This window comes from Amblyraja radiata, chromosome 7 (genome assembly GCF_010909765.2).
Source record: "Amblyraja radiata isolate CabotCenter1 chromosome 7, sAmbRad1.1.pri, whole genome shotgun sequence".
NCBI lineage: Eukaryota > Metazoa > Chordata > Chondrichthyes > Rajiformes > Rajidae > Amblyraja > Amblyraja radiata.
In genome coordinates this window covers 30,911,030-30,931,233 of record NC_045962.1, presented here as the reverse complement: position 1 = coordinate 30,931,233, position 20,204 = coordinate 30,911,030, and the positions used below count along the sequence as shown (strand labels likewise).

Here is a 20,204-nt window from a genome sequence, read left to right as displayed (position 1 = left end):
AGAATGTTTGAATGTTTACATTTTTCTCTCTCACCCTCTCACAAAGGATGAACAGAAACCATACAATTATTTGAATATACCGCATTTATTTAGAAACACTCCTTATTTTGAATCTTGAAATGTTGGTTGCCTGTAATTCTTCATTGGGCTCTCATTTTGATTAGACTTAAGAAAAATTAAGTGCGAAGTAGACATTAGAAATGAAATACTACTGACCTGCGAAGCTGTGAATTCTCACTGCGTAGCGGCTGAAGACTCATAGCTACTTCTGCTTCTACGTTAGTGCTTCCAATCACAGTTGGGAGTACAGAGATACTATCCTCGAGCTCTATTATCAACCTGAGAACTTCAGAGTTATCTATGAATAGAAACACAGTATTTTAAAAATCTTGGTATATTACTTTGCATCACTATTTATCACTGACTACTTGCGCTCAGTCCACCAAGGCCTGCTGGATCTCCCAGTTGCGAAACATTCTAACTCCCTTCCCATTACTATACTGACCTTTTTGGCCTGGGCCTCGTCCATTGCCAGAATGAGGCCATATGCAAACTGGAGGAACAGCACCCCATATTCCACTTGACTAGCTGACCGAACAGCATTCCCAAATTTCAGAGAAATAACCATAAAAAACCTCCTTCACTTTTTTCCTGCCTCTTCTCTTCCATTGATGTGCACCATCCCCACCTCTCTTCCAGCTTTCTCCCTGCTACTACAGTCAGTCTGAAGAAGGGTCCCGACCCGAAATGTCGCCCATCATGTTCTTCTGCCGGACAAGCGGAGTTTCTCCAGCACTTTGCATTTTTTTGCTTACAAGTCAGCTTTCTTTTTTGTTGTCAGTTTCCAAAGTAACTTTTAAGTGGTTCTATAATTCCCAATGGGAATAACCAATTCAGCCCATACTATGCAAAAAGTGTTCTCATGTTATGAAACCGAGCACTGTAACCATACCAGCTCACTGTTAAGAAATTCATCTTATTCCTTTGAAACAAATAAAATTTCACATTTGTAATCAAACACAGCGAGAGGATATATTGGATAACTAATACGTACTTGACTTCTCAAAATGTTAATTAAAATATTTGCTGTAATTACCTTGATCAGCAATAAGAACCTTAAGTTCACTCAGAAGATGTCTGGCAGTTTTACCCTTCCCTGCTTTGTCAGGACTTGGTTTCTTTGACTTTGCACGTTTGACAGGATTGCACTGGCCAATGGTGTCCTTTACGGGTGTAACATCCAGTAAATTGATGTGAATTTCTTCAGCGGCATTTCCTTCAACGTGCTCAATGTCCAATTTGTTAATCCCTTGTGATTGCGTCTGTGTTTTCCAACCCTCGTGATGAGGCTCTTTCCCTTGCTGCTCTGCTTGGGTTTTGGAGCATTGGGTACACTTTGGCTGTTCTAGTTCCTTCCTTTGATGTAGACCTTGGTTTCTCAAGCTGTGGCTTCCACCGCCATCACAAACAAGATGAGCCAAAACAGATGTGGGCACAGCAGGGGCAAGGGTAGCTGGAGCAGAATATACTGGCAAATAGTTCAATCCTTCATGAGAAACTGGTGGATTATAGGTGTCACTGGAAATATTCTGCAGCAAGAAAAAAGGAAAATTAAAATGTGATTGAAATGACTGAGCAAGATGGTGATCATGAAAGCAGTTTGTTTTTATAGGAATTATAGTTACAATTATTTAATAACTTAAAAAGAGGGGCACTTCTGCAGTAAAGATTGACCATCTGATGCTGCCCTTCCTCTATGTAGAATCTATCAGCGGCTATTGCTAAATGGGAAAGAGCGATAAAATAATCCTCCTAACATAAAAAAATAATTTCCACCCCCCCCCCCTCCCCATTCGCTTCCTCTGAACCTTGGCTGACCTTGCACCATTTTCTCTCCCCCCCCCCCCCCCCCAACTAAAAGCCTGTTAACTAGCTTCACAGTTTGCAACTGTGTATTCCTCTTGGGTTCACACCTGCTTCCATATCTAATCTTTATCCAACAATCTGCCTATCAGGGAACCCTTTCGGTTAAGGTCATCTGTTGTTGGCTGTGAATTGTCCTGCCTCTTTTCGCTTCCAGTTCTTTCTCCCGCATTCTCTACTACAATCAGCGTGAAGAACAACCCCAACCTGAAATGTCGCAGATCCATTTTCTCCATAGATGCTGCCTTCCCGTTGAGTTATTCTAGCATTTTGTGTCTATCTTCGGCATGAACCAGCATGTGCGGTTCTTTGTTATTTCCTAACATAGAGCTGCTTGTAGAAACATTAACAGTTCATTCAAATATTTATTAGTGGGCCCAGACCACTGGGCTTGTGCCTGTTTGACAAAAAATGTCAAATAATTTTCTATTAACCAAGATCAATAACAGAAACATAATTGTAAATGCACTCTTGAGCAGCAGAATAGCTTTATTTAATACTGTCAGTGGTTTTGATGAGTGCTGCACTTAAAATTTTAACTTTCCTACATTATAAATATTGCCTTAATGTGAATGATATTACTCTTATGCTTTTTGCTTCAGATATTCAGCAAATGTTCATGGATTATGGTTTTATTTTCTGTAAATTACCAGTTAAACCACAATTTTGGGCATCACGACAAGCAAAAACATTGATTAGTCTCAGAGTATTTCCACATACTAAAAGTAACACAATTAGGGGAGTGATCCACAAAATATGAAAGTTATTAGAATTTAAAAATGCATAGTGCACCAGGAATAATAAGACCATATGACAAATTCAGTAGATGAAAAATAAATTTAAGAAGATTTGAAAAATCTGATTTGTTTAAATTACAGAATAATCTGTCCCACAAACTTTTTAACAGTTAGACAGATGATCTTTAAACTAATGCAGCTGTACAGTGACCACTGCACAAAGGAAATGTCAACACTTTGTTCCTGTGCTACTTAATATTTGCCACTGGATGGTGCTAAGCAGATACTGCTTAAAGGAAAATATGAGGGAACATACACTTAAAAAATAGGAAATAAAGATCTGGATAATCAAAGAAATCTGAAAATGTGCAAATGGAAAATGAAGATGAAATGTCAGAGTGCGAAAAAAGAAGTAGAAAACAAAAAACAGGATGGCAGACTATACAAATGTAGACAAAAGTGCTGTAGAAACTCAGCGGGTGCAGCAGCATCTTAGGAGCAAAGGAAATAGGCAACGTTTCGGGCCGAAACCCTTCTTTAGACTATACATGCAGACTATACACGTGTCCAGCTAGTCAAATAACCTATTCTTAAATTATTGTGTACGTTTTTTTAAAAGTAGATGTTAAAATTCACATTGTCAGTCCAAGGAGCTTGTATATGCACTAAGACTCAGTTACATTACAATGTCACAGATGTTATGAACTAAAAAATGTGTAATAATGTAATTGCAGTGCCCTCTATAATGTTTGGGACAAAGACCCATCATTTATTTACTTGCCTTTGTACTCCACAATTTGAGATTTGTGATTTAAAAAAATCACATGTGGTTAAAGTGCACGTTGTCAGATTTTATTAAAGGGTATTTTTATACATTTTGGTTTTACCATGTAGAAATTACAGCTGTGTTTGTACATAGTCCCCCCTCCCCATTTCAGGGCACCATAATATTTGGGACACATGGCTTCACAGGCATTTGTAATTGCTCATGTGTGGCGGTCCCTGGGGGGTAGGCCACTCCTTGGATCATCCCCCTCGCCGATTGAGGGACAGGGGCATTGGTCTGCCACGGGTTTTCCAGAGGACCCTGGTGTGTGTGTGTGCGCTCTCTGTGTCATTAAAGACTACTGTTTGAACCTGCCGGGCATCTGGCCTTTTCCTGACCTCGTCCAGGCCACTACAACTGGTGACCCCGCCATTCATCACACGTCGTGATGGATAGCAACACCGTTGCACTTAAACTCCCTACTCTGTGGACCGAAGAGCCTGACATCTGGTTCCAGCAGGCAGAGGCACAATTTGCTGTGCGAGGGATAACAGCGGATGAAACAAAATACTTTTACGTGGTCACCACGCTTGACCAAGCGACTGCGAGGCGAGTTAAGCCTTTCCTTAAAGCCCCCCCGTTCACTAACAAATATAGGGGCCTGAAGGAATTCATTATCAGGAGGTTTGGTGAATCTGAGCGGGCATGCTCGGAGTCTCCGAATGGACGGCCTGGGCGACCGCCGGTCATCTGCCCTCCTGGAGGACATGCTCACCCTAATGCGGGACCAAGAACCTCGTTTCTTATTTAAATTTGCTTACCTGCAGCAGCTCCCGCCCGACATCCACCTGCAGCTCGCCAGAGATCCCTTTACCGACATGCAGGCACTGGGCGAGCAGGCCGACGAGCTGTGGATGTCTCGCCAGCGGGACCTGGAAGCGTTGACCGTCCTTCCCGCGGCGTTTGGAGGGTCAGAACAGGTCGGGGCCGCTATCCACCGCGTCTCCGCTGCTCCCAGTCCGGCCGCCATTGGGCATTCCACTGCAGGCACGTCTTTTCATCACGGCCTGCCTGCAGTTCCACCCAATGCCAGCAGAGGTCGCTGGCGTTCAACCAAACCAAATTCACTTGCAGTTCCACCAGACGCCAGCAAAGGGGTTTGGTGCTATTACTATCGTCACTGGGGAGCTGCAGCCTGGCAATATCGCCCACCCTGTTAAATCCCGTGAAACGAAGGGGTCGGTCGTCAGTGATTCCTTCGGCGGCCAGCAATACTCATCGCGTCTTCGCCTGGGATCGCCACACTGGAGGTCGTTTCCTCGTGGACACTGGTGCGGAAGTGAGTGTTCTTCCTCTCTCCATCGCTGACATCCGTGCGGGCAAACGGAGCCCCCTCCACACCGCGGCGAACGGGAGTGCTATTCGCACCTACGGGGTTCACACCATCTCCCTCAACTTTGGCCACAGCTGCTTTTCGTGGGAGTTCGTCATTGCCGACGTTTCCCAGCCGCTGCTGGTCGCCGGCTTACATCGAGCCCATTCACTGCACGTGGATGTCAAGCGGCGGCGCCTGGTGCACTCCGTCACGCTGGAGCCGGTCTTCCTCCGCATTGGTGATCCCGTAACACACCCTGATGGCCCCCTGTCGTCCGTGGATGCGACTTTTGCGCGCATCCTGGCGGATTTTCCGGACATCCTTGAACCCCACTTCCGCTCCTCCACCCCCAAGCACAGGGTGGAGCACCATATTCCTACTACTGGCCCGCCTGTGTAAGCCCGTGCGTGTCTTCTCATGCCAGACAAGCTTCGTCTGGCTCGGGAGGAGTTCCGCCTGATGGAGGTGATGGGCAGCGTGCGTTCCACCGCTCCACATGGTCCCTAAAGCGGGAGGGGGCTGGCGCCCATGTGGGGATTACCGTCACCTGAATGACGCGACCGTCGCCGACAGGTACCCGGTCCCACACATTCAGGACTCCAATGCCCATCTGGCCGGAGCATCGGTGTTCTCCAAGGTGGACCTCGTGCGAGGGGTACAACCAAATTCCGGTCCACCCCGACGATATCACAAAGACGGCCATTATAACGCCATTTGAACTATTTGAATTTGTACGGATGCCATTTGGTTTGAAGAAAGCTGCGCAGGCCTTTCAGCGGCTTATGGACTGTGTGTGCCGCGGCCTGGACTTCGTATTCGTATACTTGGATGACATACTCGTGGCCAGTTGCTTGCGGCAGGAGCACTGCATTAATCTCCATCGGCTGTGTCAGCGCCTCAGCGATTTTGGTTTGTCCATCAACTCGTCCAAGTGCCGTTTTGGGGTGAAGGCTATCGACTTCCTCGGTCACTGCGTAACTCCACGGGGGGTGGTGCCTCTGCCGGCCAGGGTGGACGCTGTCCCGCAGGTTCCCCCGTCCGACCACAGTTAAGGGCCTACAGGAATTCGTGGGGATGGTCACCTTTTATCACCGCTTCTTGCCGGCAGCGGCCGCAGTCATGCGTCCGCTTTTCCACCTGATTGCTGGTCATCGCAGGGAGGTTGAGTGGTCCGGAGAAGCAACAGCGGCATTCGAGAGGGCTAAGGAGGCACTGGCTGAGGCCACGATGCTCGTCCACCCACGAGAGGACGCCCCGACCGCCCTGATGGTAGACGCTTCTGAGTTTGCAGTTGGGGCAGTGTTGGAGCAGCTCGTTGACAGATGCTGGCGGCCACTTGCCTAATCCAGCAGGCATCCCAATGGTGCTCAACGTCGTTACAGCGCTTTCGACCGCGAGCTCCTTGCCCTGTATCTCGCCGTACGCCATTTTCGCTACTTCCTGGAGGGGAGGCCTTTTACTGCATTTACAGATCACAAGCCGCTAACCTTCGCATTCGCCAAGGTGTCACACACGTGGTCTGCCCGGCAGCAGAGGCAGTTGGCGTATGTGTCCGAGTACACCACCTCCACCCGTTTCGTTGAGGGCAAATACAACAGGGTGGCCGACGCCTTATCGCGATCTGCAGTTCACGCGGTTCTCCAAGTCACTGAGGGTATTAATGATTCCGTCCTGGCAGCCGCTCAGCTGGTCGACGAGGAGATGGCCGCCTATCGTACGGCAGTTTCGGGCCTGCAGTTGGAGGACATTGTCTGTGGTCCTGGGGGCGCAACGCTGCTGTGCGATGTCTCCTCTGGAGTTCCGCGACCCATCGTCGCCATCGCCTGGCGGCGCAGGGTGTTTGAGGTGCTCCTTGGGCTTGCGCAACCCTCCATCCAGGCGACAACAGCCCTGGTAGCCTCCCGCTTCATGTGGCATGGGCTGCGGAAGGAGGTTGGACATTGGGCACGCACTTGCATCCCGTGCCAGACCGCCAGGTGCAACGACATGCAGCAGGAGTTCACCATCCCTCGGCAGCGATTCGACTACATTCACGTGAACATCGTGGGGCCGCTGCCGCCGTCCGGGGGCATGACCTATCTATTCACCGTCGTGGACCGCTTCACACGGTGGCCTGAAGCCATTCCGCTACCTGATTCTTCAACGGCCACTTGTGCTCAAGCCTTGGTGCACTGGATCGCCCGGTTCTGTGTGCCACTGGACATAACATCCGACCGGGGGCCTCAGTTCACGTCGTAACTGTGGTCGGCCATGGCACGCCTCCTGGGGGTTCGTCTCCACCACACGACGGCGTATCATCCGAAGGCGAACGGACTGGTGGAGCGGGTTCACCGTCAACTCAAGGATGCCCTGAAGGCACGGCTGAATGATCCGGACTGGGTGGACGCTCTCCCATGGGTTTTGCTGGGAATCCGCACTGCACCGAAAGAGGACTTGGCCTCCTCCTCCGCCGAGTTGGTGTATGGCTCTCCGTTGACGGTGCCCGGGGAGTTCGTCCCACCGGCACGTGGCCAGGTGGAGCAGCCTTCGGGCACTCTACAACATCTTCGGCAGACGGTGGGCAAGCTGGCGCCGGTGCCCACGTCTCGACATGGGTCTTTCCGTCCGCACATTCCCTCTGCTCTGGAGGACTGCCAGTTTGTCTTCCTGCGCAGGGATGCTCATCGTACACCTCCCCAGCGGCCGTACGAGGGTCCCTTCCGAGTCCTAGAGCATGGCTCAGCTACATTCGTCCTGGACATGGGGGGTCAGCATTAGACTGTTTCGGTTGCACGGCTGAAGCCAGTACATATTGACATTGATCAGCCAGTGCTGGTAGCGCGGCCCCGTAAGCGAGGGCGCCCTCCTTCTAGGGTACCTCCTTCTCTGGCTACTCCGTCCCCTGCACCTGTTGGTCAGTTGCCTGTTCCTGTGCCGGGCATGATATGCACCCGGGCTGGCCGCCGTGTACGCCCTCCTATCCGTTTCATGCCTCTGGTACTTGGGGGTAGTCCTGCGGCGGTCCCTGGGGGGTAGGCCACTCCTTGGATCATCCCCCTTGCCGATTGAGGGACAGGGGCGTTGGTCTGCCATGGGGTTTCCAGAGGACCCTGGTGTGTGTGTGTGCGTTCGCTGTGTGATTAAAGACTACTGTTTGAACCTGCCTGGCGTCTGGCCTTTTCCTGACCTCGTCCAGGCCGCTACACATGTGTGTTTAATTGCCTCCTTAATGCAGGTGTAAGAGAGCTCTGAGCATCTAGTCTTTCCTCCAGTCTTTCCATCACCTTTGGAAACTTTTATTGCTGTTTATCAACATGAGGACCAAAGTTGTGCCAATGAAATTCAAAGAAGCCATTATGAGACTGAGAAACAAGACTGTTAAAGACATCAGCCAATCCTTAGGCTTACCAAAATCAACTGTTTGGAACATCACTAAGAAGAAAGAGAGCACTGGTGAGCTTACTAATCGCAAAGGGACTGGCAGGCCAAGGAAGACCTCCACAGCTGACGACAGAAGAATTCTCCCTATAATAAAGAAAAAAACCTCAAACACTTGTCCGACAGATCAAAAACATTCTTCAGGAGTCAGGTATGGATTTGTCAATGACCACTGTCCGCAGAAGACTTCATGAACATAAATACAGAGGATACACTGCAAGATGCAAACCACTGGTTAGCTGCATAAATATGATAGCCAGGTTACAGTTTGCCAAGAAGTACTTAAAAGAGCAACCACTGTTCTGGAAAAAGGTGTTGTGGACAGATGAGACGAAGATTAACTTATATCAGAGTGATGGCAAGAGCAAAGTATGAAGGAGAGAAGGAAATGCCCTAGATCCAAAGCATACCACCTTATCTGTGAAACATGGCGGTGGGGGTGTTATGGCCTTGGCATGTATGGCTGCTGAAGGTACTGGCTCACTTATCTTCATTGATGATACAACTGCTGATGGTAGTAGCATCCAATCTGCTCAAGTTCAAACTGAGCATTTGCCTCAAAACTCATTGGCTAGCGGTTCATTCTACAGCAAGACAATGATCCCAAACATACTGCTAAAGCAACAAAGGAATTTTTCCAAAGCTAAAAAATGATTAATTCTTGAGTGGCCAAGTCAATCACCCGATCTGAACCCAATGGAACATGCATTTTATATGCTGAAGAGAAAACTGAAGGGGACTAGCCCCCAAAACAAACATAAGCTAAAGATGGCTGCAATACAGGCCTGGCAGAGCATCACCAGAGAAGACATCCAGCAACTGGTGATGTCCATGAATCGCAGACTTCAAGCAGTCATTGCATGCAAATGATATGCAACAAAATACTAAACATGACTACTTTCATTGACATGACATTGCTGCCCAAAACATTATGGTGCCCTGAAATGGGAGGACTATGTATAAACACTGCTGATAACTTCTACATGGTGAAACCAAAATGTATAAAAATACACTTTATTAAAATCTGACAATGTGCACTTTAACTACATGTCATTTTTTCTATTACAAATCTCAAATTGTTCAGTACAGAGGCAAATAAATAAATGATGGGCGTTTGTCCCAAACATTATGGAGGGCACTGTATATACTCACATGGTGAATTAACAATGGGTGAGCAGCGTCCTTAGGAGACATAGCTGGTGTTGAAGTGGGGAGTCGACAATTAAATGTTGGAGCATATTGAGATCCTACAAAACAATACTACATTTTAATTTTGCTTTCTACTGTATAAAATACAAATGAAGGTAATATTATATTTGTGTAAACATATACTAATAAGGCCTACAATTTTCATGAAACAGTTGCTTACCAAAATCTAAAATTGTGTTGTAAGGTCTAGCTGGCATTCCATTGGAGGCATTTACTGGAACATGGCCATTTAGAAGACCCATTTGTGTCTCAACATGATCGGAAAGACACTTATCTCTTAGTGGAGAATGTTGGCCTGAAGGAATTCTAAACTCGGGAACTGTTGACACATGCCCAGTGTTGTTCACACCTACTTCTGCTGAATCAGGTGCCACCTTGAAAGCTGGTGTTGAAACTAATTTGGAAAGAAATAATGTATGAATTCTTAAGAAAGTTATTTTCAGTGTAAAGATACAGTGAACACACAACACTGGATTTGTAAACCTTTGTGTTGCTTGTTAAAGAATTTGCAATCATTTAAGAATAAGTTTTGATTTGCATTTTCTCTAACTGTAACACTATAACACCATTAGTTTAGTTTATTATTATTGTCACATGTACCAACGTACGGTGAAAAGCTTTTTTGTTGCGGGCTATCTAGTTAGTAAAAAAAAACTATACAAGATTTCAATCAAGCCGTCCAGTGTACAGATACAGGATAAAGGGAATACCGTTTAATGCATGATAAAGTCCAATAAAAGATAGTCCAAGGGTCTCCAATGAGGTAGATGGTAGGTCAGGACCACTCTCTAGTTGATGATCGAGTGGTTCAGTTGCCTGATAACAGCTGGGAAGAAACAGTCTAAGAATCTGGAGGTATGTGTTTTCACACTTCTGTACCTCTTGGCTGATGGGAGAGGAGAGATGTGGGAGTGACTGGGTTGAGACTTGTCCTTGTCTGGGGTGATATTCTGTCTTCTGGTACATTTCTCATGGCACTACTTTAACGTGTGTATGGCTTGAACGTACTCATGTATAGTATGATTTGACTGCCACTGAAATGAAATTATCTTGGTACACATGACAATAATAAACCAATCCCAATCAATCTCGGGAATAGGAAGTGCTTTGAGAATACCAATTTCTACAATTAGAGAGTAACTGGAAAATAATAAAATTGTTTTCAGGGGGAATCTGGGATGGGACGTGAGTGTACAGAGGAAAGAAAAGAAATAGTGTTGCTGGGGGAAAGGGCGGAGATGGTGGGGGAAAGGGGGGATACTGGGAAAAATGGATGTGAGAAAAATAGGTAGAGAACAATATGGGTGTTGACTTGAAATTGGAGAATAATGACATTCTTCGGTATTGCTGGTTATCTGTGATTCAACATCATATGGAATAGGAAGACAGATTTTGTGCTGAAAATTGATGTATAATCATTCGACTAAAATAGGTGTCCAATGTTATAATTCGATATCATGATATGTATAACAGAACCTCATGTCAAGACAGTTTTTGATCGATTTTCAATACATAGAAAAACATCACCATATAGTGTACTAGACATCCCTTTTTGACAAAGGTTTAATTGATGGGGCATATTTCTAATTGTAAGTACCAAAGGCTTTTACCATGGGATATTTAAAGAACCATGGGTGTGCTAGGCTGTGGCCCAAGGTGCTTTTTCGTTTAAGTCTGTGACCCAAATCACATAACTACCTGAATTTTTAACATATTGTGTAAAAATATTATATAAATCATACCTGAAAGTCGTCAAGAACAAAACCTGCACATATTTTTTAAATGTGAGAAAAACCTCCAATTTTCCGAGTAATAATTGTCCAATCAAAGCACGTTTGACATTGAGTCGGACGCCAATTGACCAATCAGGCGCTATGTTTCAGGCTAGCTAGGCAGGGAGCCCACATCAAGTCGTGGGACCAGTGAAACATTGTGAATCAACTGGAACGGAAAGGTCTGTTCGGCAAAGACTAGAAGGGCTGAGATTGCCTGTTTCCGTGCTGTAATTGTTATATGGTTATACGGTAAGATCTAAAGTCTGAATTTATGAAAATTAATCTGTGTGGACTTTAATTAATTTAATTTCAACCTCTTATAATGTGAAAAATTAGATCTGGAGGCTGAAGTTGGGGGCCTAAATTACATCTATAACAAATTAAATTAAAAGTTGTTACTAATGCCAGTTTGTTGAAGTCAAAGAAGTCTTCTTTAACATCTAATCTCGGAGCTGCCTGCGATCATTTACCGAGAAAAAGTGCTCCGACCACGGGGCCGATTTACTTAACGTAGTGAAGCCGCGGTCTCCAGTAAGAAGCGGCCGATTCAGGAACTCGGAGCCGCGGAGTGTGTTTGGATCATCTCCACGGGGTGGGGCCTGTACATAGTGCCGTCCGTAGCGGCGACTGCGGAGAGTTCACGGCCCCGACCACGGGGGAACAAAGGAGGAAGATTGACTGCACTTTATTGCCTTCCATCGCAGTGAGAAATGCTCAGAAATGGTGGATGTTTATGTTGAAATCAATTGATGTATGTGAACTTGAACTAACTTATCTATGGTAGTAACTTACAGTGTAAGTCTCATTAACATTACGAAGAGGTTGACATTTTATGAATTGAAGTCCATGCAGACTTAGGTACTATCAGATGCTTTTTTCTATAGCTATTCTGTAGCCTCTGCCCCTCCACTTGAACTTGAACAAACTTATCTACGGTAGCAACTTATGGTGTAAGACTCATTAACATGAGGAAGAGGTTGACATTTTATGAATTGAAGTCTATGCAGACTTAAGTACTATGAGATGTTTTTTCTCTGTAGCTATTCTGTAGCCTCTGCCCCTCCACTCTTCAGAGCCCCATGCAAATTCACACACAAAAGTGTTTTGTGTGGACATGCACTGTAGGCACTGTGCCACATAATGAAGACTAATTTGATCATTTGCTCACTTGCCATCCCATCTACCTGGACATGCGTACATGTATATTTCCCCATTGATATGTTGATATTGTCCTACATAATATAAAACATGAAAAGATGTAAAATACTCCCCGACACATTTTATCTTCTATTATTAGCAGGTGGCAGTGTATCCCGGGTTATCATGCCAAGTGCTATGTGCCATGTACAGAATTATGTAAGTGTGTTTGATAATATTGGCCAAATAAGTATGTCACAAAATGGAGGATCTCTGCATTTGCAAAGCCTACTTGTCATCTTTCTGTAAAAGCTGCAAAGCCATGGCTCCAGAGTGTCTGGACCCTGGGAGGAAGTAAAGTACTGGGTGATGTCCAAATGTCCCCTCAATTGTTAATATGTATGAGGGTTTTGCAGAAAGAGCTGAGCTGGGTTGCAAATGCATGATCAGGATTGGTTACAGAATGGGATGTTGTAAATTATTGTTAATTATGTTGCAGAGCATTTGCACTGTTACCTTGTGATTGGTTAAAGTATGGAGCCTTGCTCAAATTGTTTATATTACCTGAGGAAATGTTTCTTTACTTTGGTGAACTGTCTTCAACTAGAGCCTTCTGTGGAAACAATGTAATGGGGTATTTTGTGATTAGATTAGGGAGCGGTCAATAAATGGATCTTTATTTGTAATTGGCTTGTAGGGGTTGCTCCCTCCCCCCCTCCTGTATTTCGCGTCACAGGTCCGATACAGTATAAAAGAGGGGACACCACGCGGATCGAGGTCGATCTTCTGGAGGTGCACTTGGGACTGTTTTGTCCGTCTGGAGGTGTCTATTCGCACGAGACTGAAGGGCTTGGATGAGTAGAGACAAGGATCGGACCCACGGTGTTGGTTAGGTATCATATAGGAAGTTCGTTTGTGAGTGAGAATAAAGAGTTTAGTTGATCCAGTGCTTGACTCGATGTTTTACTGAACTAGACTAACGGGGTAAGCTTTAGGAAGCATAATTACATGTTGACTCAGAAACTCTCATACTACAAAAAATTTGGAATCTGATGAAGAATATTCAGATGAAGATTAGATGGAATGTAAACCAAAAGATTGGGGAAATAAATGATTATATAAAGTCTTCTTTTAATGTGGAGTGTTTTACTGTTTATTGTGTTGAATTATTTAAACGAGTGAATGGCGTTCTGGTGTGCAACAGGTCACACACCTACACACCCACCCGCGCGCACACCCACCCGCGCGCACACCCATCCGCGCGCACACCCATACATCCACACACACATCCATCCACACATCCATAGATACACGTTTGACAGGTACACACAGACACACAAACTATAGATACACAAACATGGGGGGGGGGGGGGGGGGTTGGTCTACAACATAAATATAGGCTCATTGTAACTTAAAATGAATACTCATCGAGTAAACATCAGAGTATTCGATTCTTAGTCAGGATGTGACATTTTCATCAAAAATAAGACTTTTTACTCTTCCAGGTCTGTCCCCCAGCCTGGCACTGCTCCAGTCCCACTACTGCCGTGACTCCCACTCTGCACACTGGCAGTCAGTGGGGTTCAGAAAACAGGGGAACCCATTACTTAGGCTGGTTCAGGAGCCAGACGTCTGCAGCAGTCTATTCAAAATACACACTCACAATTATATTATTTTTTATATAATATCTATATTACTAAAACTCTGTTCTTGACCGGTTTTGGCGATCTGTGCTGCGATTTCCGACAGAACGCCGCCACCTACGGCCGTCATTTTTGGCCACCTCGCTCAGAGCGCCCCTCCGCCGTATGTGTGCCGAGGATTTTTCCCGTCAATGAAATATGACAGAGATATTAATGATTTTACAAAATTCCCCATTCTCTCTGCTGCCCCTGCTGGCGGCAGAGGGGAGGGACTATAAAACCAGGAAGTGGTGTGCCTCAATTAGTCTGCAAGCTGGAGGAAGGCAGAGGGTCACGTTTCTCTGAGCTGTGAATAAAACTGAACAAATGTCCACACAACTATGAGTAAGTACCCTTAATGTGGTTTGAAAATTAAAATATGGTTAAAGTAAAAAAGCACTGCCTGCAAATGGTTGTTTGGGTTGAAATAAAAAGGCACTCTCTCTCTCCTCCTCCTCTCCCCCTCCTCCTCTGCCCCCTCTCCCTCACCTCACCCACTCTCAGCACACACCCTCACTCTCCTCTTCCCCCCTCTCTCTCTCTCTCTCCCCTCTTTTTCTCCCCCTCCTCCCCTCTATCCCCTCCCCCACCGTCCCACCCCTAAACCCCCCTCCCCCCACACACCCCATACCCTTCCCTCCACCCTCCCTGCTCCCCACCTCCCCTCACCTCACCCCCCCTCTCAGCACACCCTCCCCCCTCTCTCCCCCCCACTCCTCTCCCCCATCTCTCCTCCCGCTCTCTCTCCCCTCCCCCTCTCTCTCCCCCCCCTCTCTCCCCCCTCCTCTCTCTCTCCCCTCTTTTTCTCCCCCTCCTCCACTCCATCCCCTCCTCCACCGTCCCTCCCCTAAACCCCCCTCCCCTCCACACCCCTGCTCCCCACCTCTCCCCGTCCCCTCACCTCCACTCTCAGCACACCCTCTCTCCCCTCTCCCTCTCCCCCTCTCTCTCTCCTCCCCTCCCCCCCTCCCCTAAACCCCCTCCACCCTCCCTCCCCCTCCCCGCTCCCCACCTCACCCCCCCCTCTCAGCACCCCCTCTCTCTCCCCCACTCTCTCCTCCCACCCTCACCCACCCACCCTTCCTCTTCACCTCCTCCCCACCCTCCTCTCCCTCTTGCCCCTCTCTCTGTGTTTCTGTCTCTCTCTCTCTCTGTCTCTGCCCCTTCTCTCTCTGCCCTCACTCTCATCCCCCGCCCCCCCCCCCCTCTAGATGTGACTGCAAGTTGGGGGCTATGTGTCAGTAGATACGGTGGTTATGGGGTAAAAGGAGCAAATTAATAATATTAATATTATATCAAGGGGGGTAATTAGCGTGAGTGCGGGGTGGGGGGGATAGTTAGTGTGTGTGATGCTGCATGCCACCTCCCCCCCACAACCGCACGTTGGGGGAACAGACCCAACGGGTCTGCACTTGGTTTAGTAATTATATATAATTACAGTCATATTCACAAGATATTATATATATATATCTATATCTATATATGGTTTAAATAGACAGCAGCACGGAATTGGGTTCCTCATGGAGTAAAATGATCATTGAACACTAGATGCGCTTACTTTTTCAATCTCATTTTCTAATTAGCTTAATTAATTAATGTGCAATTTTTGGCACTGACAAGTTATGACTTCCTTCCCAATTATATTTTATCTAAATCTGTGCAAAATTTCAAGTAGTTCCCAGACATGGGTCACAAAAGTTAAATTCTAGACACATTTTCGATGCTCTGCCCCACGGCCTATTCATACAACATTATTCAAGGCAAAAATATACAGCTAATTTTCACCTTTAGTTTGAAAGCGTACAATAATCAAAATTATGTTTTCTTACAGCATCTGAGAATGAACAGGTTCTTTGCTGTTTTTGTTTTCTAAAACTTACCAACATCTTTTTGCACATGTTGAGCCATAGAGGTATTCTTCTTAACTTCCTTTTTGGTGCCTTCTTTGCCTAACACCACCTTTGCTCTTGTAACATTTGTCTTCCCCAGTATGTGAGGATCTGGCAATGATTTGCACAAAACTGAATATTAGTAGATAATTACAGGTACATTTTCTGAATGTGGTGAGATAAGCGAAATGTGGAAAATACAGAATATCCGCATGTTTATTTTTTTCCCAATTTAAGCTGTTCTGCTCCCTGGTTCATGTTTCATGATTCGAGGCTAAAATCTATTTCTCTACTCCTTGATTGTTAAAGTGTCCTTCCATCACAAACTTGTCCTGCCCATTTTACCATCATTTTTGCATACGAAAAGGATTTTCAGCCTCATGGCAGGACCTTCTACTATTCAAATATAGCCCTGATTTGCGTCTTGTCCACTCTGCATGACCAGAAGACCTGCAATTTTAATTTTCGCCTCCTGTGTGTGCTTTCCACTTATTTCCCTGTTTATTCCTGGGCTAAATGCATTCTAATAAGTTCTTTGTAACCATGGCTATATAACTTCAGCTTTCCCTGTGGCCATTCATATCAGTTTTGGTTTCCCTCTGAACCAGAGCTCACCATTTGCATTTCCATTTTCTTTCATCTTTCTTTGTAAATACATACTTCTATTTCACCCGAGATCCTAATCTCTTTTTGTGATGCCTTTTATTTTTATTTTCTCATCACTATGGTACTCATTTAACCTCATTAATTACAGGCATTACCACCTTCAACATTCTTTGGACTTGCACACACCAAGGTTTCATTGTTCCTCAATGTTCCATAGGACCTTACCATTCATGGTACATGTCCTCATTCATTACTACTCCCAAAATGCATCAATTCCCCTTTATCTGAAATAAACTCCAAATTAAATTTCTCAGCCCATTTCACCCAAACATCAATATCACCCTGTAACCTAAGAGCAGTTGTCAACAACTCCATCAATCTATGTGTTATCTGTGAACTTCCTGATCATGCCACCTAATTCATAAATTATTCACATATCTTACAAACAACATGGGTCTCAACACTGATCTCTGTGAATCAGTAGTAAAGAAAGCAAACTCAATGCCAGCATTTATTTCAAGAGGGCTTGTATACAAAACAGGTTAATGCTGAGGCTCTATAAGGTGCTGGTAAGGCCGCATTTGGAATATTGTGTACAATTTTGGGCACCATATCTGAGGAAGGATGTGCTGACTCTAGAGGGTCCAGAGGAGGTTTACAAGAGTGATTCCAGGAATGAGTAGGTTAACCTACGATGAGCATTTGTCAGCACTGGGCTTGTACTCGCTGGAGTTTAGAAGAATGAGGGAGGACCTCATTGAAACATACAGAAGGCATAAATAGAGTGGATATGGAGAGGATGTTTCCACTAGTGGGAGAGTCTAGGACAAGAGGTCATGGCGTCAGAATGAAAGGACATCCTTTTAGGAAGGAGATGAGGAGAAATGTCTTTAGTCAGAGGGTAGTGAATCTATGGAATGCTTTGCCACAGAAGGCTGTAGAGGCCATCATTTTAAGGCAGAGATAGATTTTTGATTAGGTCAGGTGTCAGAGGTTATGGGGAGAAGGCAGGAGAAAGGGGTTAGGAGGAAGAGATAGATCAGCCTTGATTGAATGGGGGAGACTTGATGGGCTGAATGGCTTAATTCTACTCCTATCCCATATAACCTTATAAACACCAAACCACACGCATCCAATCACAAATACAATCCACCTCCTCCTATTGTCAAGCCAACGTTGAATCCAATTGGCCAACTTGCCTTGGATCCCAAGGGCTCTAAACTTTCAGACCAGTCTCCCATGAAAGACCTTGCTGAAGTCTTTACTGTAGTTCATGTAAACCACATCTACTGTGCTTTCCATGTCAATAAATATTGTTATCATCTCAAATTCAAGGATTGGGCAGACAAGACTTGAAATTGACAAAGCCATGCTGGCTGTCTCCGATTAGTCCCTGCCTTTGTAATGATTAATCCTGAGCCTCAGAATTTCCCTTGCCTTACACAGCAGCCTGGAATAAATCTCATTTGGCCCTGAGGATTTATCCACCTTTAAACCTGCTAAGACATTGAGTATTTATGGAGACTTGCACTAGAATTTCACCTTCCCCTTCATCAACATCTTCATGTCTGTTTCTTTCGTGAGTTCTGATTAAAAGTATTCATTTAGGACCTCACCTCTACCTTCCAGCTACACAAATAGATTGACTCTAGATAGACACAAAGAACTGGAGTAACTCAGCGGGGCAGGCAGCATCTCTGGAGAGAAGGAATGGGTGATGTTGCGGGTCGAGACCCTTCTTCAGACTGGTTGGGGATAAGGGAAATGAGAGATATAGATGCCGTTTCCCTTACCGTAACCAGTCTGAAGGGTCTCGACCTAAAACGCCACCCATTCCTTCTCTCCAGAGATGCTGCCTGTACCGCTGAGTTACTCCCAGGTTTTTGTGTCTATCTTCGGTTTAAACCAGCATCTGCAGTTCCTTCTTACACATAACTCCGTTGGCCCTGCTTCCTCTTCTTTCTCTGGTTATTCTGTCTTTAATACACGTAAAATGCTTCAGATCTGGTTTAATTCTATTCGTTAGTGAAATTTCAATCTCCATGCCATGTGATTTCACCAAACCTTTCCCAGTTCTTAGTTTAGTTCAGAGATACAGCGTGGAAACAGGCCCTTTGGCCCACCAAGCCCGCATCGACTATGATCCCCGCACATTAACACTAATCTACACACACTCGGGAAAATTTACATTTATAACCAACCAAATTAACCTACAAACCTGTACGTCTTTGGAGTGTGGGAGAAAACTGAAGCTCTCGGAGAAAATCCATGCAGTCATGGGGAGAACGTACAAACTCCGTACAGCCAGCACCGGTAGTCGGGATGGAACCGGAGTCTCCGGTGCTGTAAGCGCTGTAAGGCTGCAACTCTACCGCTGCGCCACCATGCCGATGCTTCTAACGTTCTTCTAACATTGTTCCATCAGGATAGTAGCTCTTATTACTAAAATCGTACCTCCTGTTGTCAAATATTTCTGATACTTTCTCATCCTTTGAGCATCTCTACTTTAAACCTTTTCATCTCTTATTCCAATTTAGCCTTTTCTAATAGCTTCAGTGATTATCATTCCTCATCTTCATTACTGTACAGGTTCACCTTTCACCCTCAAATGTATTCTCAAATCTTAACTAAAATAACATTGTCTCTATTTACCCTGCAGTTTTGATTTTGCAAATGAGAAGCCAAATTATATCAAAATATTAAAAATACTGTCTGGTATTATAATATTTATAAATAAAAATACTTGTACCTGTGGTCTCATTTTTCAAAATATCCTGCAATAATGCTGCACATCGATCAAGGCCTTTATGAATGTTTGTAACCTTCAGAAAAAGTTAATGTAATATAGTGTTAAGAGGAAGACTTTCATATTAAATGAATTATATTTATACTTTGATTACTATAACTTCATCCTGGATTCAATTATATACATACAACAGACATACCTGATCCTCAGAGTCAGTGGAATACAGCGAATAACCAGACTCTACGGAGAGTACTGAAGCTTTTCTTCCTGTGGTCCTAGTAAGAAAACAAAAATCAACAAAGTGATCCTTGCTTTGCAAGAGGATTTGAAGATGAACCATTTAAGCTTATTTGTTATCTGAGGGTGCACAGTGGCCAGAGACCCGGTTCAATTCTGATCTCCGGTGTGTGTGTGTGGAGTTTGCACTTTCTCTCTGTGACCGCGTATGTTTCCTCTGGGTGCTCGGGTATCCTCCCACGTTCCAACAATGCATGGGTTTGTAGGTTAATTGGCGTCTGTAAATCGCCAATGGTGTATAGGGAGTGGATGAGAAAGTGGGATAACAGAACTAGTGTAAAAGACTGATCGATGGTCGGCGTGGACCGAAGGGCCCGTTTCCATGCTGTATCTCTAAACATATAACCTTGAGTGTTTTAAGATAAATAGTTGTTACATGTCTTTATCATTGTTTCTTCCAAAGAAATACCCTGCAGTAGCACATGAAGGATATCTACATCAATACATGCTACTTTTCATGAAAACCAGTTTGATGCAATTTAGCAAAATTCACTTGATATAAAAACTTACAAACCACTGATTAATCACATTAAGCCATCTAACCAGTTTTGTTGGTGACTCTGTTTGCACAACATGCAAAAGAACAGGCAGTGTGCAATGAGAAGCATGATAAATAAATTATGGAATTTATTATCAGAAGTAATA

The 20,204-nt window shown here is 45.1% G+C and overlaps 1 protein-coding gene across 3 annotated transcripts in view; it reads right to left on the bottom strand.

Annotated features, from left to right (window-relative positions):
- The window catches only part of ccdc14 (coiled-coil domain containing 14), a 40,484-nt gene that overhangs the window by 10,388 nt on the left and 9,892 nt on the right, over positions 1–20,204 (bottom strand). For all 3 annotated transcript variants that reach the window (XM_033024032.1, XM_033024033.1, XM_033024034.1), the window contains exons 3-9: positions 19,462–19,537; positions 19,266–19,338; positions 15,902–16,021; positions 9,588–9,821; positions 9,371–9,465; positions 1,097–1,589; positions 217–358 (exon numbers count right to left, since the gene is read on the bottom strand). In XM_033024032.1, coding sequence (XP_032879923.1) covers positions 217–358; positions 1,097–1,589; positions 9,371–9,465; positions 9,588–9,821; positions 15,902–16,021; positions 19,266–19,338; positions 19,462–19,537 — 1,233 coding nt within the window. The remainder of the gene's footprint in view (positions 1–216; positions 359–1,096; positions 1,590–9,370; positions 9,466–9,587; positions 9,822–15,901; positions 16,022–19,265; positions 19,339–19,461; positions 19,538–20,204) is intronic.